This window comes from Urocitellus parryii, chromosome 9, assembly GCF_045843805.1.
Source record: "Urocitellus parryii isolate mUroPar1 chromosome 9, mUroPar1.hap1, whole genome shotgun sequence".
NCBI lineage: Eukaryota > Metazoa > Chordata > Mammalia > Rodentia > Sciuridae > Urocitellus > Urocitellus parryii.
The window spans coordinates 144,940,398-144,963,067 of record NC_135539.1 but is presented as its reverse complement, the minus strand read 5'-3'; the positions used below and the strand labels follow the sequence as shown (position 1 = coordinate 144,963,067).

Here is a 22,670-nt window from a genome sequence, read left to right as displayed (position 1 = left end):
GTATCTTCCCGGGGGGGCCTATTGCCTACGCTGAACAAGCATTCCAAGACACGGTGGGGGACCTCCGTGGCCTGGCAGGGTGTCCCGTGTGACCTCAGTGCAAACAGGACATGGTCAGGTCCAGCCCAGTGACGAGGACCTTTCCTTATCTCCATCCCTATCTGTGACGGGCTGTCCCTATCTATGCAGGCTGTCACTCATTACCTGTCTGGAAACAGAGAAGGGGGCAGGGAAGATGTGGCTGGAAGATCACCGGTCTCTCTCCAGGACATCTCTGCTCATGGGCAGCAGGGACGGATGGACTCACAGCGTGGGAGTGCCTCGCAGCAGCTCCATCTGCCCCTGTGCTTCCCAAGAGCAGACCCCGAGCCCTCTGCCTGAGCCCCGCGTCCCAGTGTCCCCTGGGAGGGGTGGCGTCCAAAGCAAAGCACAAGGACCAACAGCAGATGCACTTTATTTCACTGTGCGCTCCGGCCCACAAAGAGGGAGTGGAACCCTGCCCCCAAGCTACCGGCCAGAGTCGGGTTCCCCCATCAGCAGCTTCCTGGCTGGAATGACGGGACCAAAACCCTGAACACCAGGTGTCGCCTCTGCTGACCCCCCTGGGAGCCGCTAGAGTGCGTTCTCCAGGCCAGAGGACCGACATGCTCGTGGGTGGAGCTCGGGGCGTCCCGGCCCCTCTGCCTGCTCTCTGGAAGTGTGCTGCTGGCTTTGAAGATTTCACAGAAATTTTCATTGAGGAAGATCAAAACCGTCTGGATTCGTGACTAAGTGGCACTTGCAACACATTTTCGATTAGGAAGGTAACTGAAAGGTGAAGAATAAGGCACAACCATTCCCTCACCCTCAATGGCCCCAAGTCTGGACCTGGAATGGGTTCAGGAGGCTGGGCACACTCGTGGCAGAATGCCCACCCTGGCTGGGGAGGACCTGGTTCCAACCCCAGCGCTGCCTTGTCCAGAGAGCCCCGCCCGCGGACGGCCTCACTGTGGCTGTTCAAAACGCAGTTTCCACATCGCCCATCTCCACGTACACGGTCTTGAGCTGTGAATAATACTCAATTGTCACCCGGCCGTTCTCTCTGCCGAACCCTGAGGAAGAGAAAGGGCCAGGATGAGCCAGGACTCGGGATTTGAAGCCTGGGGCTGACGTCCTCATCCCACGGAGCAGCCTTGGCTCTGGGACAGGAGGCAGGTCCACGGGTCTTTGGGGGTAAGGACAGGAAAATGCACAGGTCTGTTTCTCACCAAAAAGAATCTTAATGCTGGGTGCCTACTAAGCTGGGTGAAAGTCCAAAAATGTTCAGGTTTTTTATTAAGAAAACCTGCTAAAAATGTTAAAGCAGTCTCCACAACAATCAACCTGTTGTCTCAGAAGGTACTAATTTAAAACTTAACTCCATATAGCAGGTTTGTCGCCCTCTTGCAAGCCTCTCTAAGAGAACCCGCTGTCTGCACCCTGCCTGCTCCACGGGGAAGGGCCTGCTGCTGATTCCTCTGAGGACTCGGACTCGAAGACACCGCCCCGTCCCTCAGGATCAGGTCACTGTGTTCAGAGGACAGTACCCCATGCCCTAGATGGACAGGCAAGGACCAGGTCCCCCCAAAACCACATGCTTCCACGAGTGTCATTCACAGGATGCCACACACAAAGGTTCCGGCAAGTCCCAGCTATCCTGAGTCCCCCATGTCCTTGGAGCACATGGCTGGTGGGACCAGCACTGCTCGGCAGACCCTGCTACCTCCTCTCTCCCTCAGGTATGCCTGGGACAAAGAAAGCAAACCCCGGCCTGGACCCCAGGGGCCTAAGTGGCAGAGCCCGTGCAGATGTCCCGCACTGAGGTCCTGCGTTCCTGGAACAGCACTTGGCTCCTGCTTGCCCTGGCAGCTGGTGTTCAGACCTTCTGCTGTTCCTCGAGGACCACAGGGACGGGGAGCACCATCCGGGAAAGCACCAACAAGAGTCAGGCCCACACCCAGCTGAGCAGAGTTCACGGGTCGCACGTTCACCAACGCCGTGGTGGCCGTGAACGCTGCCAGAAACCAGGGCTCAGGCTCTTAGAGTGGCGCCTGGGCAAAACCCAAGCCCATTTCAGTCTAAATGAAGAGCAGTGTGGGAATCAGTAATGTTTACAGGCAACAATTGCCAAAAGAAAGAAGCTCTAAGAAACGGCTACACTCCTGCAGCCTCAAACCCATGACCCTGAGACCTCGGCATCTCAGGCGTAGGAGCCAGTCCACAGCCACAGAGCGGGACGAGAGTCACCGTGCCTGACTGCTGGATGGCCAGGGGAGAGGCTTTTGTAAACTTCCCGGGGTTTATTTCAGAGGCACTTGGCCTGAACCCACAGTGGGCAGAGTTGGTCAGGTAGCCCTGGAAGAGGGTTTAGCAATCGCAGACCACAAAGAAAAAGAAACTCTGCCCCGACGGCAAGCCTTTCCGGGAGGTGCACAGCAGTCCGCCAGCCAGCTGCACAGCAGAGCCTCCTGGAGATGCCTGGCCTCCAGAGACGCTGTGCGCTAGGAAGGCCAGGAGCCTCCCTCCTGCCTCGCGATCCGCTCACGAGGCTGAGGAGCCCAGGTCTGCAGAGGGGACGATGGCCCGCCTGAGCCAGTGCTCTGCACTCGCCAGCACCCACCTGACTTCTTGTAGCCCCCGAAGGGCAGCTCCACCGGGCTGACGTTGTAGTTGTTTATGAAGCAGGTCCCCACCTGAAGCTCAGCCGCCACTCTGTGAGCCCGCTGGATGTCCCTACCAAGAAGAAGTGCTGGTCACTACAGTGTCCTGTGCCACGACTTTACAGGAAAAGTCAGACTGCTGGTTCTAAGGGCCCTAACGACTTGCCAAATTTTTCTTTTTTCAAAATGTTTTAAAAACTTTTATCAACAAGGCAAAACAGGCAGAAATTATAGTTTCATCCCAAAGACATCCACAAAGTAAACAGCAACAGGGCTGTCAGAGGAATTCCATGAGAAAACCGTCTTCAACAAATGGCGCAGGAACTAGAGAGCCGCGAGCAGCACTCACACACAGGGGCTCGGGCACAGGTCACAGACCTGACATCTGAGCAAACCCGGGAATAAACCTGCATGACCGTGGGGCCCCCAAAGCCGCATGAATTGACACCAAGTTACAGACAAAATTGACTTTGTCAAAATAAAGATTTGTGCTGCAATAAGACTAACAAGAGAGTGAAAAGAGGGGCGGGGTTGTGGCTCAGCGGTGGAGAGCTCGCCTAGCACGTGCGAGACCCTGGGTTCGATCCTCAGCACCACCTAAAAATAAGTAAAACAAAGGGATTGTGTCCAACTGCAACAAAAAATAAATATTTTTTTTAAAAAAAGAAAGCGAAAAGAAAACCCACAGATATGCAAATCAAAACCACCAGACAGCTCTCCACACCGCGGTCGGTGAACTCAGGACAGACAACCAGGGCTGATGGTGTACAGAGCTGGGACCTCCGTGCACCCTCAGGGGAACGTAAAATGGTGCCTTCCCTCTGGAAGAGAGCGGAACGTGAAGTTAGCAGTGACGGGCACGTTCCCTGCCAGGCGCACAGCCAAGAGAATGCACGTGCCTGCCCCAGCCAAGACGTGAGCAGCAGCACTTGCTAACAGCCCACGGCTGTCACGGGAGTGGACGGGCTGTGCGAGCTCGTGGAGCAGCAGCAGAAACAGCCCAATGACCGTCAACAAACGAATACGCCAAAGGTGGCGGATCAGTACAATGGAATATCGTTCAGGAGGGGAGGAGAGCAGCCAGCCCGTGTCAACACGCTTCATCACGCGTGAAGCTTCGAACACTGAGGAGCAGAAGAAGCCCGTCCCAAAAGACACACGTCCCATGAGCCCATTTACACGGAATGTTTTCAGAACAGGCAAATCCACAGGACAAAAAGTGGATCAGCATCACCAGGGTCTGGGGAAGACCTGTGGGGGCGACTGCGAGCCGGCAGGCAGCTCCTCCTGGGATGAAGACCACTGGGTGGTCGCGCACGGCTGAGGGCACTGGGAGCCCAGGGAGTGGACGGGCTGTGCGAGGCCGCAGAGCAGCAGCAGGCGGGGCCGGGCCTGCCCAGAGCTCAAGGGTCACTACTTCGTGGGCCAAAAGGGAGCCTGGCTTTCCTTCTAGGCTCTGCCCAAGAAGCCACCAAATGCTGAGCGCAGGTGTCAACAGACAAGCAGCCCCTGTGTAAAGCAGCCTCAGAAAATGGCCTTCCTACCGCCAAGGACCAATCAGATTCCCGTGTGTCACAGAAACCCGCAGGAGTCTTCACAGACCCCTGGCTCCCAATCTCCCTACCTCTACCACTGGGGCTGGACTTCGTACAGATATCAGTCACAAGATCCCTCACGGTGGTCACATGAAGAGCAGCCCAGGAACCCACAGCACAGAGACCCCACGGGAGCTCCGGTGCGCTCCAGTTAGGAACTGCCAAGACACCAGAGACCGTGATCCTGAGGGCTACCGACCAGCAGTCACAGGCACACGGGCATTTAAATTCCTTTACAGGTATGTTTTCAAAAGCCACCTAAGTGAATGCTTTACACAGATCAGAACCCTAAAGGCCTTATTCAATGACAGACCAAAGAGGACAGAATTTTCATCAACAAAGTCTAGAACTCAATTCACACCTGACAGCAGGGTCGCGGGCCTTCACAGCAAACCACTCAACACTGCTTTGGCATCTTGAGATTTAAACTGAAGCAAACAGAAAGTGCTGCCCGGTGAGGGCAGCGGGCAGCGACAGATTTAAGCAGGCTGCAGCCCCCCCTCCCCCCTCCCCCCTCCCCCCTCCTCCCTGCCTGTGCGTCCTGCACACACCTCGTGAAGACGCCAGCTGCCAGTCCAAAGGTGGTGTCATTGGCTCGTCCCAGAACCTCGGCTTCAGTGTCGAAGGGCAGGATGGACATGACGGGTCCGAAGATCTCTTCCCTCACACAGGTCATGTCGTCTCGGCAATCAGCTGCAGACATTCACAACAAAGCCCGCGTCACCAGAGCCAGCGTCCACGGTCAACAGGAGGACACTCAGCGTGCACTGCCAGTGGACACAAACTGCAGCACCCTTTCCACCTGGCAACGTCACAGGACTCACCACGGACTGGCAGCCAGGTGTAATCCTCAGTCCACATTCTGTCACTCACCATAAGGACATGGCTAAGGAGGACGGGGCCCAGGCAAAGCCGACAATGCTAGTGACCCGGGAGGCTGAGGCAGGAAAGTTCAAGGCCAGCCTCACAAACTTAGCAAGAACCTGTATCTAAGTGAAAAATAAAAAGTCGTAGACCAACTCTGGGTTCAATCCCCAGTGCCAAAAAAAAACAGGAAGCAAGAAACTAAGCATCTAAAATAGAGGAAATGATCCTAATGATTAAAAAAAAAAAGAACTTCACAAAATTTTTTTGGTTCTGGACTTGGTTTTTTTTTTTTTTTTGGTACTGGGGACTTAACCCAGGGGCACTGAACCACTGAGCCACAACTCCAGTCCTTTTTTTTTTCTTTTGAAACAGGGTCTCACCAAATTGCAAAGTTGCTCAGGTTGGCCTCAAACTTTGAATCCTCCTGCTTCAGCCTTTCAAATCCCTGGGATGATGGGTGTGCACCATCCCTCCCAGAACACTTTTATGAAGCTTCTAAAAGCAAAGTATTTTTTGTTTTTGTGATGCTGGAGAGTGGGCACACACTTGGGCCTTGTACACACTAGGCACTACCCCTGAGCTACAGTCCCAGCCCTAAAAGCAAAGTCTCTGAAGAAAACTTAGTTGAGTAATGTCATGATAAAACACTCACTAAAAATGATATAAAACTGTATACAGTATCATCCAAATTTCTCTTAAAATGTTACACATAGTTGGGTGTAGTAGCTGGCACACACCTAGCTAAAAGGAGGGGAGTTAGGAGGATCACAAATTCAAGTCCAGTCTCAGCAACTTAGTGAGGCCCTAAATAATTTAGTGAGGTTCTGTTTTAAAATAAAAACTGAAGGGCTGGGGATGTGGCTGAAGCAGTAGCGCGCTCGCCTGGCATGCACGGGGTGCTGGGTTTGATCCTCAGCACCACATAAAAATAAAATAGTGATGTTGTGTCCACCGAAAACTAAAAATAAATAAATAAATAAAAACTAAAAAGCGCTGGGGATGTAGCTCAGTGGTAAAGTGTCCCTAGGTCAGTCTCTAATGCTAAAAATAAATTAATAACTATATACATAAAAGGTTATATATTTTTTCACATCTTCTTAATGACTGTGATATAATCAGAATTTAAAACAATGTCATCAAAATCCAATATAAAAATATAAACTAGAAATAAATAATTGAGGAGGTGTTCACTTTACACAAAAATGCATTTAAGATCCTTTATGTGGCCCAGCACAGTGGCATTCACCTGGACTCCCAGTGACTTGGAAATCTGAGATAGGAAAACTGCAAGTTTGAGGTCAGCCTCAGCAACTGCAGAGGTTCTGTTTCAAAAAAAGAGGGCTGGGGGATGTGGCTCAGTGGTTAAACGCCCGTGGGTTCAATTGCCAGGACCATTAAAAAAAAAAAAAAAAAAGAAGCTTTACACAGCTAATTCCCTAAGAGACCCGACTCACACTGGACACCTAAAATACGCACATATAAAGAAGTTCCTGTATCCGGACGTCCACTACTAAACCTGAACCCTGAGACTCAGGGGCGGGGCGCTCTCCCGCACTCACCTGCGACCGGCCCACCTGGCATAACCACCAGAGCGAGAACTGCTGGCTGAAAGGCTGTGATATATGCAAAAAGGGCTCAGGGCAAACAGAGCTAGGGGGCCGCCTGGAAACACCAGCTTTCAGTCCCCAGGCCACTGTCCACAGATCTGCAAAGACGGCCATCCCACGAGACAGGCTGGACCCTTACACAGTACACTGGACACCTGAAAGTCACTCTGTACTCTGGGGACACCTGAACTATCCTCAAAGACACACGGCAAACACGGAGTCTGTATTTAAGGATAGTTTGTTAGGTTCTAACTCTTCAGAAACTAGTGATCTGTTTACCATTGTTAGGAAAACCATTAGCCAGGATAGCTAAGTACTCAACACAGTTAATTTATTACTCAATAGTCCCCAAAGATATTTTACCACCTTATACAGCCTGACGACACAGCAGGGCGGTGGGCAGCGAGCTCTGTACTGGGAATCAAGAAAGAGGGTATGAAAAGGAGCTGCTGACATGTAAGGTCTGGAGAGGCTTCTGCCAGAAACCTGTCACTCACCACGTGTCAGTCCCTCCACCCCTGGGGGGGAATTGAAAGAGTGAGGCTCTGGAATGAGCCATTCCCAAGGTCTGACATACATAAACATGAGTGTGGGTCTATTAAAGGCAGACTCTAATTACCCTAAGTACATGTATGATGACATGAATGGTGTGAAAATACTTTGTGTACAACCAGTGACTTGAAAAATTGTGCTCAATATGTGTAATATGAATTGCATTCTGCCATCATGTATAACAAATCAGAATAAATGAATAATTTTTAAAAATCAGCATGGATTATGCAATACCTGGATCCAATGCCCCAGAAATCATTTATTCCAAATGACTTAACTGCAAATTGTCCCCACAATCTCTGCCTTTTTAGATTTACTCAGGTAAATTTAACATAGTACACTTTGATAATCTAATAAATGACTCTAGGCCCCATTGCAAAAAAAAAAACAAAAAAAAAAAAACAATGCAGATTCTAGGCCTCAGCCCGAGAGTGACATTTAGGGGTCCACAGCAAGAAACTGAAATCTGCTTTTTCAACGAGTTGTCCAAGTGACATTGATGCAGCAAACACAAGCAGGCTTTCAGAGTCGCTGGATAAGATCAAGAGCTTCCAGCTCCCTGCTTAGGGGCACAGCCTGTTTACTTTTGTTCTAATTGGAAAATATACGTTCTGCATAAAATATTCAGAAATGCACATTAAACAACCCAAATCACCTTTAATCCCAGCATGCAGAGAAATCAGTGTACCACTGATACAGTGGTATGCACCGTCCACTCCTTCTTTTGCCTCGGTAGACATTTTGCTTTTAACAGATTTGGGATAATCCCATGCACACTACTATAGAACCTACACTTGTTATTTAATAGTGTCCAAGGTTTTCCTATTTGCTATTCACTTTCTAATGCAAGCTGATCCATGATATGGATGCAAGGTTCACAGCTTTTAAACATTAGTGATTCCGCCTATAGTAACAGTTAAAGGTTAAGCCACATCAAACATCAAGTATTAAAAACTGACACCACAGTCAACCTCGGGAATCAGCTTAGTTTATCAGATAAAGTGTAAGGAATTATACGACATGACTCAACCTCTATAGAATTTTCTAAAGCCTAAACTTCATTTTCATAGGAGATCCTAACATACTGTAAATGATAGAGACTGGTAGGAGCAGCGTTTAGAATAGCGGCTCCCTCTGCGGCAGGAGGAAAGAAGGGTGTTCAGCAGGATGACCATATGGACTGGACAGTCAGGCCAAGAGGTTTTTAAGATTAAAAGGAGGTGCTAATATTATTAAAGTTACATATTTTTTAAAAGATTAACACACCATCTGACATACTGGTTTCATTCACTGATGCTCTAAATTCAAATACTACACAGTCTTCACTGAGGAAGTGAACTCACGGCCTAATTTTTCATCAAACATGCACTTCCGTTTTGTTTCTCCCTTTCACCTTTTTGGACTCTGTATTTGCAGAACAGCAGGTGCTGTCCCAGGCAAACCAGGCGGAGGCTCCCCTGAGACCCCAGAGGGCTTGGCGGCAGCGCAGGGATCCGCTCCTTCCCCGGGGGGAGATACATGGCTTGCCAGCTCCTGCTCCACACCAGACACACAGCTTACAAATATGAGTTTCTCTCCATTCACTGTCTAAGTCAGACCATGTAAAAGCAAACGAGAAGACGTACTTAACACACAAGGTCTCATGTAATATCCATCTTTCAGTTTGGGATCCTGGGGTACATACGGATCTCCGCCACACAACACTCTGGCACCCTGCCCAAGGAGAGAAGAAAGCACCTGGGTCATCCACAGGCACCCCTGGAGGCCGAAGCCACCCCCCACCAAGGAGCAGACGCAGCCAGCACCCCACCCATCCCACGCCCCGCCCCGCAGTGCCACACTGCTCAGGACACCCACAGCTCTGGACACAACCCAGAGAAGGGCACCCAGCCCCTCGCCCACCAGCCTCCTCACTGTCACCTGCTGCTTTGCCGACTTAACAAACCCCAGGACCCGCTCCAGGTGTGGCCGGTTGATGAGCGGGCCCATCCTCGTATCTTCCAGAAGGGGATCTCCGATTTTTATCTTCTGAGTCTGTTCCACCACTTCTTCCGTGAATTTATCAAGAATCGCCCTTTGCACAAACACTCTTGTGCCATTGCAGCAAACCTAAGGGACAGGTGCAAGACAAAACGTGCGTAAGGGGGAAGGGCGAGCAAAAACCCCACAGCTTTAAACTTATTTTGAGGCACAACAAGTTTTTTTTTTTTTTTTTTTAAGAGAGAGTGAGAGAGAGAGAGAGAGAGAGAGAGAATTTTTTTTAATATTTATTTTTTAGTTCTCGGCGGACACAACATCTTTGTTGGTATGTGGTGCTGAGGATCGAACCCGGGCCGCACGCATGCCAGGCGAGCGCGCTACCGCTGAGCCACATCTCCAGCCCCACAACAAGTTTTTTAAAGGATATTTTCAACTCTAAAAATTGTCCCTGTGCTGAATAAGGACGGTATGTGTGACTGTGCTCACACCACTCTGCAAACACGAGTTTATTTCTATTCCGTTCATCTGAATTTCCTAAGTCCACTGCCGTCGTGCCCATGAGGCCTGCACCTCCTGCATTCTTCTCATGTGCAACCTGGCTGTGCATCTCAAGGAGGAGGGGACCAGGTGGCTTGGGAGGCTGAGGCAGGAGGATCACGAGTTCAAAGCCAGCCTCATCAACTTTGCGAGGCCCTGCCTCTAAAAACAGGGGAGAAGGGATATGGCTCAGTAGTTAAGCACCCCTGGGTTCAAGCCCCAGTATCAAAAAAAGGGTGGGGTGGGGAGGATTGGCCAGTTAAGGAAGAACGAACAAACGAACGAATAAAATCACCAAGTATTAGTAAGGATGTAGAGAAACTGAAAAGGGGGCCCTGCTGGCGGGAACACGGGCTGGTACAGCCGCTGTGGAAAACGGGAGGGAGGTCCTTCAGGAACGACCACACGACACGTGACTCCTCCTCCGGATTCACATCTGAGACTGAAGGCAGGGACCTCTACAGATTGGACATGCGCACATCAGTGCTTCCTCACAACAGCCAGGAGATGGAAACGACCCATGTCCCTCAGTCCAAGGCTGGAGGGACAACCTGGCGGAATACTATTTAGCCTGTTAAAGGGGAAGAAGTTCTGATACACAGTGCCACACAGATGAACCCTGGAGACACTTAGGTGAAACAAGCCACAAGTAAAAGAAGACATACTGTATAGTCCCATCTGTAGGGACCTGGAACAGCCAGGTCACAGAGCAGCAACCAGGGAACAGAGTTGTTACCTAATGATTTCAGAATTTCCGTGTGGAGGGATGAGTCAGCTCTGGAGATGGATGGGTGACAGCGCTAACTGCACACAACATACATGTGCTCAATGACGCCACGTACTCGAGAATGGTCCCAGTGGCAAACTCTGTTTTTTGTTGTTGTTGTTGTTGTTTTTAGTTATACATGGGCACAATATCTTTATTTTGTTTATTTATTTTTATGTGGTGCTGAGGATCGAACCCAGGGTCTCACACGTGAGAGGCGAGTGCTCTACCACTGAGCCACAACCCCAGAGCCTCTGTTATGTTTCACTGAAAAAAATAACAGGGTGTAAGGCACTCACACGACCGCCCAGATAACCAAACCGCCCTGATTAGAAAGGGAGCAAAGGGCCTGAACAGACATGTCTCCAAAGACATAAACTGACGCACGGGCAGGTATGTGAAAGGTGCTCGCAGCCCTAGCTGCTGGGAAAAAGCAAATCTAAATCTCAGTGCCCTCGCCTGGCGCCTGTCGGGACGACCACCGTCGGGAAGACAGAAGACAGGAGCGTGTTCAGGGACGTGGAGGAGGGGAGCCCCGCCCTCTCTCGGGGACGTGACTTAGTGAGCCACTGTGGAAACAGTGTGGAGGCTCCTCCAAAACCTGCAGCACAGCCACGCGACGCCCCGTGAGAACGTCCAAGAGCAAAGAGCTCGGCAGCCACAGAGCGCGGCGGGCACCAAGACAAAGACACCGTGGAGCAGGACACGGGGTGAAGCCAAGTCCTCGACCGTGATGCCCAGTGGAGGGTGAGCTGCGCCTGCAGAGGGGCTGGCAAGGGGAGGCCCGCGGAGGGAAACCCCTCACCAGGTGTCAGCGAGAATCAGTGTTGGTGACAGGCTGCGAGAGCCTGACGAGGACAGGTGGCTCAAGATGTCCCCAGGAGGCCAGCTCCCTTGAGGCACAGGTGAGGCTTCAGTGAGGGCCGCCCTGAGCGCAGGCTCAGGGCCAGACCACGTCACACACCATGCTCCACATCACACACTGTGCTCCACGTCACACACCGTGCTCCACGTCACACACCGTGCTCCACGTCACACACGGTGCTATCCCCACCCTAAGGGCACAAACTGACTCGAAGCCGATCAACAAGAACGTCAGACCACCCCAAGGGAGGGACCTCTACAGAACAAACGTCCAGGTCCCCAAAGATGGTCACCTGAGGAGCTACTCCAGCAAAAGGAGATGAGACAGACGGCCGTGATCACTGCGCGTCACACAGAGGTCAACGGCTGTCACACCCAGGTCTTGTACAATTTTAAAAAACAGTGGTAACTTGGAAGGAGGAAAAAGAAAAGCAGTCAACTGAATGCAGCACCATGTCTGAACCTCGAATGAGAAAATTTTTTTCTTTTGCTAAGAGCACATCGATCAAACGAATGGCAAAATTCTACTGATAATCCACCCTGTAGGGTGGATCTTCTGATTTTACCAGGTGTGCTGTGCTTGTATGAAACAAGGCACTTGTTCTTAGGAACACTGAGGGGCGTGGAGCTTCGGGGCCAGGGCCCACGACTCCCTCTCAAGTAGTTGGAGAAACTTAGTAAGTACGCGGAGGCGCACACCCACGAGGAGCCATGAAGTCAGAGTTGACACTTCAGCGGCTCATGGGAGTCTCCGTATTGTGTAGGCAACTCTTGTCTCAAACGTCTTCAGGAGGAAGCAGGAGATGCTGCAGACGGAGCGGCCCCCCAGCCTCCTCCAGTGACATACGCACCTGGCCTTGAGTGAGGAAGTTGGCCATCATCGCCCCCCTCACGGCATTCTCCAAGTCGCAGTCGGAGAAGATGATGAGTGGAGATTTGCCCCCGAGTTCCAAGGTCACAGGTTTGACCCCTTTAGCTGACAGTTCCATGATCTTGGAAGAGAAAGACAGAGCATTCGGAAGGAGGGCTCCAATCAGACTGCACTCCACAGAGCTCAGCCTGAATCAACAAGCCGCCTGACTACCAACCCGCAGCCTCTTTCTCCTCGACAGACGGTGCCCTTGGCCTATTTACAATTTTCTTTTCCAGAGCCAGGTGTGATGGCATGTGCCTATAAGCCTAGCTGAGGCAGGAGGATTACAAATTTGAGGCCAGCCTCAGCAACTTAGCAAGGTCCTGTCTCAAAATTATAAAAAGGGGTGGAGGTAGCTCCGTGGGAGAGTGCCCCTGGGTTCAACCCCCGTACTATAAAATACCTAGCTGATTAAAATATTCTCCTCCAGAAAACTGAAGAGAGTCCACGGAGGCCCCCTGAAACTCTGAGGGGCTTTCCCTGGGACCACTACAGTCAGAATGGCCGCGTTACTGCCACCGTGTTGAGGCAGCAAGCCCAGAACGCAACTCAGGTCACAACGACAGATGTGAAACACCAGGGAAAACACCCTTCCTCTGTGGGAGGCACAAGGCCACCAGGCCTCCCCCGAGACACGTCACCTCCCCAGGCAGGACAGGGGCTGCACCCACCTGCCCAACCAGGACCCCAGGCGAGCGAGCTCCCCTCCACGCTCCTACGGGGAACTCCAGAGCTTGGCCCCAAGGAACCCCCTGCCCCTTCCCACTGGTTAGGCAGAAGCCAAAGAGAGTCCCATACAGCCTGGGCAGGCCTTCCGGCCACGTCCAGAAGCCACCTCACCTTCACACCAGTGGGCACGCTTCCAGTGAAGGAGACCTTGGCCACATCGGGATGCTGACACAGAAACTGGCCCGTGGCGGCCCCTCCCTGCACCACATTGAAGAGCCCAGGAGGCACGCCGGCCTCCGCATAGATCTCAGCCAGGAGCACAGCGGAAACGGGCGTGAAGGGAGACGGTTTAAAGACCATAGCGTTACCTGTGTGAACCCAAAACACAAAGACCTGGTCTCTACGAAACCAGAATAATCCCAGTGTTTCCTGTCCCCCCTCAGATCCTACAATTGTTGTAATAGACGTACCTTGTCCATCATTTTGGCTTCTATCATTAAACACACCTGAAAACACACCTGCCCAGTCTCAAACACCTTACACCTGCACAGCTGGCGGTGCACGTAACGATCCCATTAACACCCTCGGCAGCACCAAGAGGTAGGTACAGTTAGTCCCATTTTATAAAACTGATGCTGAAGACCTGCAGGGTTCACTTGCTAGAGTCCCCAGAGCTACTGGCTTGATTCTGACACTCTTTCTCCTCCATCACACTGACTCTCAAAATAGGAGTATGGACTCCTGTAATCCCAGCAGCTTGGGAGGCTGAAGCAGGAGGATCGAAAGTTTAAGGCTCTAAGCAACTTAGCAAGGCTCTAAGCAACTTAGCAAGACCAAGTCTCTAAAAAATAAATAAAAAGGGCTGGGGATGTGGCTCAGTAGTGGTTAAGTACACTAAAGAGAATCCACTAAAACAAGGAGCCCCCATGGCAACAGGACACGAGAAGCTCTCCAACGTGGCATCCTAACAGGTTTTTAACACTGGGTTTTTTAAGTTAAACAAACTTTTCTCTACAGACTCTTATTTTTACACAGCGCAAGGAAACTGCTTCTTCTTTTAGTCACTTGGCCACCTACTTGGCCACCGGAGCCCTTCCATCATTTCTCTCAAGACCCTTAAAGAAGGGGCTTTGCCTTCTACTCCCAACCCAAGTCACACTCCTGCTAGTGTCAGGAGCTGCCACATAAGAACCAAGTGCCCCTTAGCTCTAAGCAATGAGAGTGTGGAGAAGTGGCAGCCAGCCATGGGCTGTGTGTGTGCACTATGAGCACTGAGCTCACAGGGTGGACTGAACCCACGCTGGCCCTCTGTTTGGGAGGGGGACGTATGTGTCTTTTTGCTAGCTCTGCCTATGATCCCCACACAGCACATGAGATGGACGTGGCCTTCCTAGATGTCAGTCAACCTGCTGACAGCAGACATCAGAAGCTAGACTCAACCCCCTGAAACCTGACCCCTTCCCTCATCTGAATGGCTTCTCCCCAATAAAAGGGTTCAGCACCTGCTCCTCACTCTCCTTATTGCTTGCCTTGCCCCCTTGTGGGAGCTGCAGCTGAGGAGCAGTCACTGAACCCAAAGAAAAGGTACTTTCTGTGTTTTTATTTAGTCCCCAAATTCACTTGGAGTGACCCTGACCAGTCTAGTTGTGTGATGCGACATGCTAGAAATTCTTATCCAGAAAAGACAAATCTAATTCGATTGAAGAACAAAAATTAGGTTTCTTTCTTCCATATACAAAAATTAGCTGGGCAAATAAAAAGTGGGACCCCGTAGATGTGATCCAGTGTGGGACCTGAACATCAGCTCCCTGGGGGCCAGGCAGGGCAGGTGGGGACACGTCCTCTGAGGCCGCTGTGCTCTGAATTGTGCGAACGTGGAGAGGTGAGGGGAGAGGAAGGACGGGGAGAATGGACACTCCTGGAACAGGAACAAGTGCCTCTTACCGCAGGCCAAAGCAGGAGCAGACTTCCAACAGGCGATCTGAAAGGGGTAGTTCCAGGCTCCTATCCCCACACATACGCCAAGTGGCTCTCTTCTGGTGTAACCAAAGGATCCTCCTGGGAGCTGGACGTGTTCACCTAAGGGGAAGGCAGAGGTCAGAGAGGAAAGCAGGCCGTGCTCCCAAGCTTCTCCCACAGCACCCCAGGGCCTGGTCGGCCCACACTCCAGGCAGGCCAGCCTCCTCCTGCCCCAAGACACTGCTCACCGTGCCCACTCTTTCTCTCTGTTTTTTTGTTGTTGTTGGGGGTGGGGGGAGTTGGACCCAGGGCCTGGCACATGCTGGGTAGTGCTCTACCACTGAGCTACAGGACGGGTTTTTTATAAAATTTTATTTTAAGACAGGGTCTCACCAAGTTGCCTAGGCTGGCATCAAGCTCACAACATGCACTCATCCGACTTAATCCTCTCAAAATTCCTCTACCAAGATAACTTGATGAAATAAAATGGTAATGTGGAGAAGCTTGGAATAGGGGAGAGCCTGAGGACCCAAAAACCTCAGGCTGTGGCTCCCCATGCTCAGGTGGGCTTACCAACTGCCCAATATGAATTGTTGCCAACTTCATAACTTGTCAAAGAGTTTTTTGCTCAACAGGTGACACTGGTAAATATGACAAGCTCACGCTTACAAAAACTGTTTTCTCAGCAACTTGGTCCAAAGCTCAAGCACCATGCCAGGCACTTTACTTGCAGCATGTCATCTAATCCTAAAGACAACCCAAGAAGCTAAGCTGGAGGTTACAGCTCCAGCTCTGATAAGGAAAGCCAGTGAACATACCCACTCCCCGCCCCAGAGAAGACTGTGAACCCGGACTTCAGCCCTGACCTAGCTTCACTCAAAACCTCTGCTCTTCGGCCCTCTGTTGGCTTACCAGCCAGGGACCCAGCCAAGCCCGCAAAGTACTCCAGGCACTGCCAGCAGGACGCCACGTCCAAGCGGGCCTCAAAGACGGACTTGCCATTGTTGATGGTCTCCACAGTGGCAATGTCCTCCGTTCGCTCCTGAGGGCACAACACAAGAGGAACCTTAAGACGCGTACATCTGGAGGCACTCAGGGCCTACACGACATGCACTCCTTGGTTTTTTAAAATAGCAACAGCTTTCACTTTCAATGAAAATGAAAGGAATGGCCCCGTGGCATTTGGCAGAGAGATGCTTCCCGCCCTCCTCTCCAGTTCGCCAAGCGACAGACACCTAAGCCCACAACCTCTTTACAAGCTCAGTCGAAAAACAGTTCCGTGAAGAGTGATGCTACGTTTCTGTGTCTTCCTGAGTGCATATGTGGGCCTGAGCATATGGTGAGAGAGAACAGTCCTTAGGGAAATGTACAAAAAGAAAAGGCATTATTCCCAGAGTAGATTTCAGAGCAAAAGATATTACTAGATACTACTTAGGACTCATAGAAATCATTTTAATTCCAATTCTTTTTTTTTTGGTACCAGGAATTGAACCCAGGGGCACTTGACCACCGATCCACATCCCCTGTCCTTTTTTTGTATTTTATTAGAGACAGGGTCTCACCCAGTTGCTTTGGGCCTTGCTAAATTGCTGAGACTGGCTTTGAACTTGTGATCATCCTACCTCAGCCTCCCAAGCTAATAGAATTATAGGCTTTTTTTTATGTTTATTTTTTAGCTTTAGGTGGACACAATATCTTTATTTTACACTTATGCGGTGTTGAGGATCGAACCCAATGCCTTGTGCATGCTAGGCAAGCGCTCTACCACTGAGCCACACCCCAGCCCCTACAGACATTTTTAAGAAGACATAACCACATATGTTCATGAATTGTTAAAAAGAAAAAAAGGACAAACCAAAATAATTATCAGATGGGCTGGGGATGTGGCTCAAGCGGTAGCGCGCTCGCCTGGCATGCGTGTGGCCCGGGTTCGATCCTCAGCACCACATACCAACAAAGATGTTGTGTCCGCCGAGAACTAGAAAATAAATGTTGGAAAATTCTCTCTCTCTCTCCTCTCTCACTCTCTCTTTAAAAAAAAAAATTAAAAAAAAAATTATCAGCTTAGGATGATAAAATTAAATTATTTTTTTCAAATATTTTTTCAGTTGTAGTTGACACCATACCTTTATTATTTATTTTTATGTGGTGCTGAGGATCCAGCCCAGGGCCTCACACGTGCTAGGTGAGCACTCTACCACTGAGCCACAACCCCAGCCCCAAATTAAATTCTTAACAGGAGGAATTTTTTTTTGTCAAGAAAAAGTTCTCCGTGACTGTTTTGACATTTCTGCATGGTCCAGGCTTCTGCGCCAAGAACTGGGCAAGTGGTGTAAACGGCAAAGGCTTGGGAGGCAGAGGCCACGTCTCTGTCAGGCAGAGAACTCTGGAGCAATATGGACACACAAAGCTCTCCGCTGCATGCTCCTGGTGACATGCGCTTACATTCCAGGGTAAAAATCTCAGTGACCCTTCCCTCTGTACCCCAAAAATGGGCTCAATGATAATCTCTCTCCAGAGGACAGGAAGGGCAAGATGTGCCAGCAGCCCAAGACAGGCTGTCTCATAGGTTTAGGGTTCCCCTGGGGTACAACCCATGTACAAATGGACAGGCATCACCTGAGGGGAGGAGCCTTGGAAAGCCACGTTCAAGTCGGCTCTGCCTGCTACACTGTGCTCTGACACACCACCTTCTTCTCCGACCCCAGAGCCTCATGTGTTGTCAGAAATGCATAAACACTCTTGCAAGTAGGGCAACTCTCAAACCCTGTTACTTAACACATTTAGACCAAGCTGGGTGTAGTACACCTACCTGGGGCAAAATACGGAAAAAAAAAATCAATTTCTCCCCAATTACTTAGTGGGCTAAGGCAGGAGGATCACAAGTTTAAGGCTAGCCTCAAAACTTAGTGAGGCCCTAAGCAACTTAGTGAGAATCTGCTTGCTCCTCAATCCAATCCCCAGTATCCCCCCCCCCAAAAAAAAGAAGAATCCCCACAGTCCTACTACTCGGCTATGCATGACCCATATTTCAATGTGTATTCTTCTGAATTTTACAACTTCACTTGATGAATACCCATTAGTTTCCATTTATAAGATTCTAAAAATTTATGTGGTTTTTTTTTTCTTTTCTCTTTTTTTTTTTTTAAAGGGAGCATGTATGAAACTATTACATCTTTCCAGGCAATTAAAGTAAAAAACCAAACTAAAAAAGGAAGATACAATTAAGTATTAGAAGAAGAAATATAAAAAGGAACTAACATACAAAATGCATTAAAAAAAAAAAAGGAAACAAGCCACATAAAGTACATTATAATTCAAAACAAATACAGAAGAGAAAATCTGCCAAGGGAGATGGCCAAAAGCCAAGATCCAGTAAGAAATGAAAGCTTGTTTTTCATACCAAAGGGAACATGTGGCAATGTTTTTCCACTTCAACAAACATTATATAACCTGGAGCTGTAGATGTGGGAGAGCTTGTGTGAGGCCCAGGCTTCAATCCCCAGCACCAAAAAGAAAAGTTAAACCTAATGTTGCACCAAATTTAACTACAAAGAACCCTTGGAGCAATGTGTGAGGAGCCTTCTGGAGAGGAATACATTAATACACACCTTTATTATCTTGGCAGAGGGGAATATATTAATACACACCCTTATTATCTTGGCAGCCTCCAAGAGGATTCGGCACCGCTCCAAGCCAGATTTCTTACTCCATAGTTTAAAAGCAGCCTTTGCATTTTGAACAGCCAAATCTACTTCCTTTTCACCGGAACATGTGAAAGTAGCTATTATTCGGCCTATAAAAAAGGGGAAAGTCAGCTTCATCTCAAATTGTTGCAACATATTTAAATAAAATTGTGTATTAATGTGTTTTTCGGGATCCCCTTCCTGTTTTTAAGTATGGTCTGATTTAGTGACCACTGCTATACAAGTAGTTTTTTTTTTGTTTGTTTTTTTGTTTTTTTGGTAGTCATTGACCCCTTTGGAATCTAATAAAAGTTGCAGACCTCTCTCCAGAAAAAAGCACTTAACTACATTTCAGACTGAGAAAGATCATGTCCCTTGTTGTAAACTAACCATATTTGGGCTGATAACCCCTGTCCTGTATTCAGAGTTGAGTTCACTAACATTAACTTTCTAAAAAATCGGTGCAACTCTCCTTACTACTTCTCACAATGTGGGGGATGGGGGAGTTGTAGCTCACGGGTAGAGCTCTTGCCTAGCACATGTGAGGCACTAGGTTCCATCCTCAGCACAACACAAAATAAAATAATTTTTAAAAAATAAGAATCTCAGGGTCTTGCGAAATCAGAATTGAAAGGAATCAGTCTTCTGGATGTAAACTTTCAAATCCCTTTCTATTCTCTAACTCAGTCCTACCACTGACACTGGATAAATATGGTTAATAAGCAGCAATATCACAAAAAGACATTACTAAAAGCAAGAAATGTTTTTCCCCAAAAAGAAAACAGTCTTTCTTACTCCAACTTTATTCCCTATCCCTATCTGGGGCAAAATACGAAAAAAAAAAAAATCAATTTCTTTAGACCCGTAGCCCAAGGATTGTAACCAAATCCAACTAAATCAACAAAAATTCTTTAAGAATAGCAACTCAACATTTCCTTTTCACGAGAATTCCTGGGACTCGGCTTTTTCCGGAGATATTAAAGCCTGCAATGTCTGTAACACCCTTGAGCAGCTGTCCCGCAAAGGCAGCGAGGCAGACTGCAGATCAGGTCCCTGTTTGTCCCCTCGCTGGGCCCGAGGGCCGGAGCCAGGCTCCCGCCCAGCCCCTCGGCCAGCGGCCTCACGGCTCCGCCACCCCTGCCCCTGGCCCTCGGTCCCTTGCCCCCTGCCCCAGCACTCCCTGAGCACCCGGCCTGCCTGCCCGCGGCTCTGCCCGAGCGCCGCCGGTGCCGAGGAGGGCGGCCGCGGGCCCGGCCGGCTCTGCGGGGCGCCGCCCCAGGGTGACCGCCGCGCGTTACCGGTGGCGGGCTCGAAGGCCGTCTCGGTGCCGGAGGCGTCCACCGGCTCCACGCGGGCCCCGCCGCGATAGTTGAGGGGCTGCGACACTGTGAAGGTGCCAGTGCTCATGGCGGCGACGCAAGCAGGCCGAGGGGCGCGGAGCAGCGTGGGCAGCGCGGCTAGCAGGGCTCGGAGGACCATCTGTCTGCGCGGAGGTGGGCGCCCGGCCGGGGGCGGGGCGGGGCCTGCGGGGCGTGTCGCACGCTCTGGGCGTGGCCGGGGGCGGGTGGTGTGAGAGAGAGGCCTGATTGGCGAGTCGTAGCATGCGGGGCGGGGCAGGGGGCGGGGCTTGGGCGGGGCCTCACTGCCGCGGGGTCAGGGGCGGACGGGTCCCAGGAAGAGCGGCGGGCGGGGGCAGAGAGGGCGGGACCGGGGGAGAGGAGGCCCCCTAGAGGGCGGGGCCGCGGAAGACTGGTTCCTGGGAGGGCGGCAGGTCCCAGGGGCCGGGGCGCTGGGGAGGCGCTGGCCTGGGCACAAAAAGTGGGCGGTGGAGCAGGGCCGCGTGGCGTGGTGAGATCAGAGTTGGGGGAGACCGCGGCCTCGGGGGGCGGAGCTAGGACACTGGGGGGTCGAGGTCCTGCCCCCACTGCACCAGGAGGGTGGAGCTGCACATTCGGTCCTCCACCCCCAACCCCAACGGCTGAGGGGACACCCTTTTCCTGGTCCGTATTTGCATAGCACTTTTGTGTGTGTGTATGTGCGTGCGGCCCGGAGGTCCCAGAGCCTCCAAGCATGCTAGACCCAGGCTACACACAGCCCCGCAGGACACCGTCAAAGCATTTTTGGAGCGTGTCATCGCATGCAGTCATCCCAGGATCTCACTCTTGATCTTATCGCCCAGAGAAAGCAGAAGATTGGCCTGCCAGGGGTCCTACTTTAGTCGTTATTTCACCCTTAACCTGTTTTGTCCCGTCGACCAGATGGGGAACACCAATAGAAAACTTAAATTTAGTATATCATCTATAATAATAAAATTAAATAATTGTAATGTATACAAGCTCTAGATTATGGCGTCCAACCTGTCTTAATGCACCTGCATCAATTTCACTGAAGTATTCCCAGATTTGAAAATTTGGGACTTGGGGTTTTTTAAAACGTATAATACTTGTTTAAGCATTACTGTGAAGGCCAGCGAAGGGGCTGCCAGGGAGATACACGGAACTTTTAAACTCTAAAAGCAATGTAAATGCTGATGGTGACAAACAGTGACACAAACAAGCCTGGTGTACAGGGCACAAAGGGCGAAGGCCACATGTAAAGAAAGGTGTGGGTGAGGGAAATCTCCCACCTGCTGCCCCGGCTCACCCAGGTCTCGGACAGCAAGGGATTTTGCCCAAAGGCAGTCTTGTGCATCCTTACTCAGCTCTGTGCACCTGCCTAGAGACCTTCACGAAGAGAAATCAGTCCATGATGTGTGTGTGTGGACGTTCTCCTGCAGCTTGTTTCTCCTCCAGAGGATGCAGTCGTGGTAGTCTCCTCCTCCTCCTCCTCCTCCTCCTCCTCCCCCTCCTCCCTCCTCCTCCTCCTCCTCCTCCTCCTCCTCCTCCTCTTCTTCTTCTTCTTCTTCTTCTTCTTCTTCTTCTTCTTCCCCTCCTTCCTCCTCCTTCCTCCTCCTTCCTCCTCCTCCTTCCTCCTCCTTCCTCCTCCTTCCTTCCTTCTTCCTTCTTCTTCCTTCTTCTTCCTCCTCCTTCTTCTCTTCTCTTTTCTTCTCTTTTTCCCCCTGCCTGCCTTTAGCTACCAGCACATCTGCACAGTATTAGGAGTGTGGTTTTTAGGTTTAGAGCAGAAAAATAACTATTCTGGTGAATTTTTCCAACACCATACCAATTCATTAATCCTTTCAATGCTACTGATAGGTGCAGGTTTTTGTCTTCAAATGGAAATGGTAGTGCACAAACTCAGAACACCTGGGCCAAACTCAAAGGACCACCTTTGTTATTATGTTATAGTTAAAGCTCCTTCCTGGGGTTTTATAAACTGACTTCAGACCACTCACGTATCATCGAATCAAGCCCTTATTGAAGCACACCGGTGGCAGCTGACCAGAACATAAAGCTGTTCCCCTGTCAGCCCCGAACAATTGCAAGGGCACTCCTTATAAGCCTGAAAACCGCAAAAGGGATGTTCGGGGGTCCAGCCAATGCAACCAAGCCAGGTTACAGAAGCGGGAGAGTGCAGTCAAGCGGAAGGAAGCCTAACCAATCACAGTTAGCCCAGTCACCCCAGTTACAAAAACAATGCCCCATTAGGTAGTTCCGTGTTCTTAAAGGTTTCTATAGCAAATGGAAAAGAACATTTTGCCCCAGTCATGACCCTTCTACTTGGCATGGTTGTTTTACAGGATGAAGTCACAAAACAAAATGGAGTCACATTTGCTTTACTATCACAACTACTGTCCATCAGAAGCAGATGGTGACATCAGGATTTGGTGATGTGCACTGCAAGTCTCCAGGATTACTGCAGCAAGGACGGACGATTTATATGTACAAACACTCTAAGTTCTGTTTGCTTGTTTTTTATTTTTGCTAGTGGGGACTGAACCCAGAGGTGCTTTACCACTGAGCTACACCCCCAGTGTTTTTAATCTTTGAGACAAGGTCTTCCTCAGTTGCTGAAACTGGCCTGAAACTTTTCTATCCTCCTGCCTACACCTCCTGAA

The 22,670-nt window shown here is 50.3% G+C and overlaps 1 protein-coding gene across 1 annotated transcript; it reads right to left on the bottom strand.

The window, feature by feature from the left end:
* Positions 1-437: 437 nt before the first annotated feature.
* On the bottom strand, positions 438-20,189 carry Aldh9a1 (aldehyde dehydrogenase 9 family member A1). Its single transcript, XM_026409508.2, has 11 exons — positions 19,972-20,189; positions 18,638-18,783; positions 15,900-16,029; positions 14,973-15,107; positions 13,200-13,396; positions 12,298-12,438; positions 9,220-9,408; positions 8,925-9,012; positions 4,825-4,966; positions 2,639-2,751; positions 438-1,091 (listed from the first exon to the last, which is right to left on the bottom strand). The coding sequence occupies exons 1-11, from the start codon at positions 20,150-20,152 to the stop codon at positions 997-999; spliced, it is 1,557 nt and encodes a 518-aa protein (XP_026265293.2). The 5' UTR covers positions 20,153-20,189; the 3' UTR covers positions 438-996.
* Between the last annotated feature and the right edge of the window lie 2,481 nt (positions 20,190-22,670).